This window comes from Mytilus trossulus, chromosome 10, assembly GCF_036588685.1.
Source record: "Mytilus trossulus isolate FHL-02 chromosome 10, PNRI_Mtr1.1.1.hap1, whole genome shotgun sequence".
Taxonomy (NCBI): Eukaryota; Metazoa; Mollusca; class Bivalvia; order Mytilida; family Mytilidae; genus Mytilus; species Mytilus trossulus.
In genome coordinates this window covers 25,531,525-25,537,524 of record NC_086382.1, presented here as the reverse complement: position 1 = coordinate 25,537,524, position 6,000 = coordinate 25,531,525, and the positions used below count along the sequence as shown (strand labels likewise).

The 6,000-nt window shown below is 30.5% G+C and overlaps 1 protein-coding gene across 1 annotated transcript in view; it reads right to left on the bottom strand.

The window, feature by feature from the left end:
• Positions 1–2,655: 2,655 nt before the first annotated feature.
• Positions 2,656–6,000, bottom strand: part of LOC134687097 (glutamate receptor ionotropic, kainate 2-like) — a 76,761-nt gene continuing 73,416 nt past the window's right edge. Inside the window, exon 15 of the mRNA XM_063547081.1 lies at positions 2,656–3,428. Within this exon, the coding sequence (XP_063403151.1) occupies positions 3,150–3,428 (279 nt within the window). The 3' untranslated portion in view covers positions 2,656–3,149. The remainder of the gene's footprint in view (positions 3,429–6,000) is intronic.

The window sequence follows — 6,000 nt, the reverse complement described above, 5'->3', positions numbered from 1 at the left end:
TTTGTATTCATATTACTAAAAGGAAGGATGCTAAATGTGGAGCAGATTCTGTTTCTTTTTCTTTCCAAAAACACCTCAATTTTCTATAGGGTGCTTGATATTCGATCCTTAGTTTGTTTTTTTTATGTTATATTAGGTTTAATGAGCTTTTGATTTTGCCATTTAAAAGTTACTTTCCAATTGTTAGTTTTCCTTGGAGTTCTGTATTTTTATTTTTATACTTCCTTTGTTTACTTCCTTTGTTGTCCCCGAGGGCATCACCAGCCCAGTAGTCAACACTTCGATGTTGACATGAATATCAATAATGTGGTCATTTTCATAAATGTCCTGTTTACAAAATTTAGATTTTTTCAAAAAGCTAAGGATTTTCTTATCCCAGGCATAGATTACCTTAATTTTATTTGGCTTTATTGTTGCCTTTATTTTCCGCACCTCTCTAATTATGCATAGATAACTTCAACTTGTAATTAGTAAGTTTCCTTTCAAGGTGACGTTGAAATAAATGTTGCTATTTATTCGTAAATGTTTGGCCATAAAAACAAGACTATATAAAATTACATTTATTGTAATAGTTTAGTTAGTCACCAAGTTTACAATCAACAGTCATACAGATTTCAATAGTCTTACTGATTCGCTGCTTAACTATTTGATATACAAACATCTATATCATACTCTATCATATCAATTTCTGTGCATAATTCAGAAAGTGAGGAAGATTTTTCAAAATTGCCTTTTCTTATTGGAACATGATTTAAGGAATAAAACTTTGCGTTTTACGTTCAGAAACTGAAAAGCCTTTTCAAAATTGCTTTTTCTTATTGGAACATGTTATTGAGTGCGTTTTGTGTCATATGATACGGGTAACTGATTACACACAGTACACAAGGTACTTGCATTATTAGAACATAATCAAAATGGAAAATGGCAGAGAATTTCATGTTATTAGACCATTTGGGTCATTGTTAGAATTGTTGACATGGAAATGATGGACTGACGGATTTTGGTTTTCCATAATGATAACCCAACATGATGCAATCAATCTGTTGAAAATTGAACATACATCAAATCATATTTAAGGTGGTACCCAACACTTTCACTAAAATTAATTTGGCTTGTTTAATTTTCATAAAAATTATTTACTTTGACCCTTAAACAAAAATATATAAATTTTAAAAATTTTGAACAAACCGTTTTGTCTGAAAAATTACACTGGTTATATAGCAGTTTGACAAACACCAATTTCGATCATTGAGAAGCTTAATATTACCTTTACAACACAACGCAATTAAAACGTTAGGTCGATTTTACAGAGTTATCTCCCTGTAGTTTTAGGTACCACCTTAAGGGCATACGATACAGTTACAGGGGAGGTAATGACGTTGCTAACGTCAAATGTTATTTTCACGACGTCAAACTATGACATATTTTTTCCTCTATTCATGAATATTTGATAAATATGAGTTATTTCTGAATAATAATTGCATAATTTTTAATGATACTTATAAAATACAGAAATTACCGTTTATTTACCAAAACAAATTTTGTGTTTATCGTTTAAAACAAAAAAGTAATGTCTTTCTTTCGAAAAAGAAAATACGGACACAAATCTGAATTTTGAGCAAATATACAAAATTTCGACCTCATTTTACTCAAAAAGTAGCACATGAAGGTATATATTTTATTACATATTTGATTTAATCAGGTAAAAAAAAAAGCCTATATGCAAATTGTCATCAACTTGTAAATACAGGTTCAAAACTGAATCGTATGCCCTTAAGAAAAGTATAGGAGCGTTAATGGATAGCATTATATTGTGTATGCATGCTCTCCAACTTGTCTCGTAACAAAAACAAAACAACAGCTAGTAAGTGCATATTTTGACATTCAAATGTTTTGTACACAAAAAGCCAAATTAATTACGATTCTATCATATAAAAAAATAAGAAATTAAAGAAAGTGCCAATTATTTAATGTTAGCAGACACTCTTTGATTCATTGTATGTATGGATATGAAAACAGTTAGTGCTTAAATTTCAAACACTAGATGTTAATATTCTTTTTTATATATGAGACAATAGTTCAAAAGATATGATACAATTTTAGATATATGAATGATACATGTACCGGCGCAACTGGAACCCTCAATCTCGAAATTTAAAGGCAGCGCTCAAACTGAATCAACAACCAAAAAAAAGATCTTCCCTTAGACAACAAAGCTAGATTACCTTTAAATATACATATATAACATCTATGGGTTATCTTTCTTATAAATGTTTGTAAAATAAATGTTCTTTTGAACATTTCACATTTTGAAAAGGAAAAAGTTTCTTAAAGGTAAAGAATGAAGTTAAAATATGTCGCCCTTCACGACTGAATTTTCATTATAATGGTGACAAAAACGTCCGACATTGTGGTGAATTTTAAATAACACAACATTTCAGTGACTCAAATTTTACAACATTTATAATTATTAAAAATCACAAATTTGATAAAAACATGTTGTAAATACTACGAGCAAGCGGACAATACACATACCCGCAATTGTATGGAAAACATTGTGAAAGGCACTTACATGATGAAGATCAAATTAAACTGAATTATTTCATTCGACTAATGATATTTCTTCCTTCTAAGATTTTTCATATAATACCAGATTGTAAATGTGTATATTAAAAGAAGATGTGGTATGATTGCCAATGAGACAACTGTCCACAAGAGACCAAACTTACACAGACATTAACAACTATAGGTCACCGTACGGCCTTCAACATACTACGTTATCTTACAGCTAAACTTTCAAAAAAGAACAATCGGGAATTTAAAATGATACATGATTAAAGCGATATATACATACATGTAAGGCTAAATTACGAACAATAAACCGAACTCTTCATAAAGGTATTTAAAACACAACACACGATCTTTTTTGTTTTATCTCAGACCAGCTGAAAAAAGTCAAAACCTTTATCTACCTAAAAAATGCCACGTACTCTTATGGAATATTCACACCAAAAACATAGAAGTGAATTTGTATAAATTATGAAAATAATGAAATATTTACATGTTTTCAATAAATATACCTCAAATAATTCAAAAACATAAATAAGGTATATTATATGTCAATGGCGGCCATAGTTAAGAAATTCAAGTTACATAGTATCTGTATCGCTATAATCTACATGTAAGTAACCGCTGTCTTTATACCGATTATTCAACTCTTTTCGAGAATGATATGGTGATTTTCTCATATCGTGTAATCGAATCACACCATTTGGAAGAGTGTCAATTGATTCATCTAGTGCGCATGGAATTGAGCGCGCATGTCTGTCATTACATTTGTTACACAACGACTTGTTAATTTTCTTTGAAGACCCATGGCACCGTACAGCAAATCTAAGTTCTTTCGCCATTTCTGAACATACAGATTCCTGAAACAAAGAATAAGACGTTTTGACTAATTCCGATGAAAACAAAACATACATTATACCTACTTAAATGTCAACATATACATGATCTCGCTGAATATAATACAGGAATAATTTGCTATAACACATTTCATCGGTATAGTTTGATACCAGGTGTATGTCTTTTTGATGTAAAAACAAAATAAAATTGGAAAGGACGAATAATGGCCAAATCTGGAAATCAAAATAGTCAATATAATATATTGCATAATTTAAACCCCTGTATAATGCATTATTATATTTCTTAAATCGCTTTATATTAAGACAAGTATAGATTGTAACTTTCCCTTTTTCATATTGGCCCTGGTATCATCCCAAGACTCGAGGCCGATATGGGTCGAGGGATGATACCCGGGCCAACATGGAAAAGACATGTTATAATCTTTTAATCACATATTTAAGTTCTGCAGAACAGAGAAAAAAGGTCAATCATAACAATTTATTGAAACATAAAAGGTAAAATCTTTAACATTTTATCACGAACGTGTCATTAAGGAAGAAATGTCGTGACGTCATTTGGAATTAGGGTACACTAACCAATTACCTCTTTTTTGCCCCGGGCAAATTCGAGGTTACTACATATGCAAAACCCGACGTATTCGTAACACATAAATCATGTGATAATTTAATATATTTTCCTGATTTGTTTTTGAATATATGATAAAGAATTATTTCTCATATGGTCTGATTACATGTCAAAACTAACCTTACTTTATCTGACGGACAGTTTCAATCTGAACCAACAGTTTAAAGATTTGTTAATTTTATCAATTTCGGTTCAAATTATGAAATGTTTTAAGCTTATTCTAAGTCGTGTTTATTCTATTTGAATACGAATATCAAGCACGGTGCGGGATGTGTCTCAATACAATGTCAGCATAGTTATTACATATTTGAATATATGTATTGATGTGTTATTCTTATCAATTAAAACGTTACTACATAACCCTCGAACAAATATGTTTTTTTTTAAAGTAATCTTCTAGAGAAATGATATATAAATCAATTCCCTAGCTGACAAATAAGGCGTCAAAATTTGACCACAATCAGAAAAAATGTGTACTTTGTGTCAGTTTTTCTAGCGCTAGGAAAAAGTTTCCTGGAAATGTCAATAAGTAATTGCATGTCACTTTTTTTTAAATGTCTGACCAAACTTTAATCAAACTTTTTGATGTTAAAATATACAAGACGTTACTGAGTATTGGCACATATGTCAGGAAAAAGTCAAGTAATCCGTCTTAATAGTCTGAAACATTTTTGTTGTTAACTGTATCAATCTATAACGGGTTTTTTTCTGGTAATCAGTCAAGAATCACACAGAAAATTGAATGCCAAACTAAGTATCTTAAGTATGCGGACTTGGTATTAATGAGTGCCTCCACTCTTACAGTTCCTTAAACTACATATTTAACTATACCGATGTATGACATCGACTACGGGGTTATTCTTTACACAATAACCACTATTGAATGCAATTACTTTGTTGACATCCGAGCATAGAATCATCTCTTTTGAAAAAAAAGACCACATTTCCAAGACAACACGAAATGTGAGGGGATATTTTTACGAGTTTTACATTCACGCAAAATCCCAAATCAAATTTTCATCTGAATTACATAACAGGCAATTCACATTATTTATTGGCGATAAATCTGCTCATCATAGATACCAGGATTGATATCTTGTTATTGGGCCTGACTTGCGTGTTTATTTAAAATTTGACAAACAGTACGGTTAATGGTACAAGTATATTATATTTTTTTTCATTTTAAAATCTAAACTAAAACTAATTATTATCATTCTGTTCATTCTAATTGCAATATCTATTAAACAGTTAGAAATTTACATGAAAATTCCCCCTTTCTTCAATAAGACACCACATATCCACATTTTGGGGTGACATCTTTTGATGATTGAATATATACAAAGTATGTCTTATCTACACCTTGACTAATGCATCATATAAACCAAAGTATTGTATATTCAGACACACTTTTACCCTTCGAAATGCCTCCTTTACATATGCATATTTAGAGAACGATATATGCACCTTGGTCATGATTTATGCGTGAAGGTGTGCGCAATGTATAACAAGTAGACATATTAATAATTGTTAAAAGGACCGTAGGTTATTGTTTTACCAGCGTCTGGAATTTATATTTATTAAGACTAGACCTGTTCTGACAAACTTGATTACGACAAATAAATGATGTACAATAAATCATGTATTTTATTCCATTATTTATGCTTTTCAAAGACAGATACAAGCTTCAACTACCTTATAAGAGAAACGGTTATGATTTGTGTGTGGCTCTTATTGATTGATGGGTTTATTAGAAAAATGAAACCGATCCAAAAAAAAACAAGAGAAGTTAAATATGCACACGTTAAAGGTATGGAAAATAACACTGCATGTTTGGTAAATTTAATTCTGTAAACTTATTTATCAATTCTTATTTACTCTACGTTTCATTGCGTTCTTGGTGTGACTATATTAACAATACGTTTGTTGTGACGATAAGAACGCATCCACCTT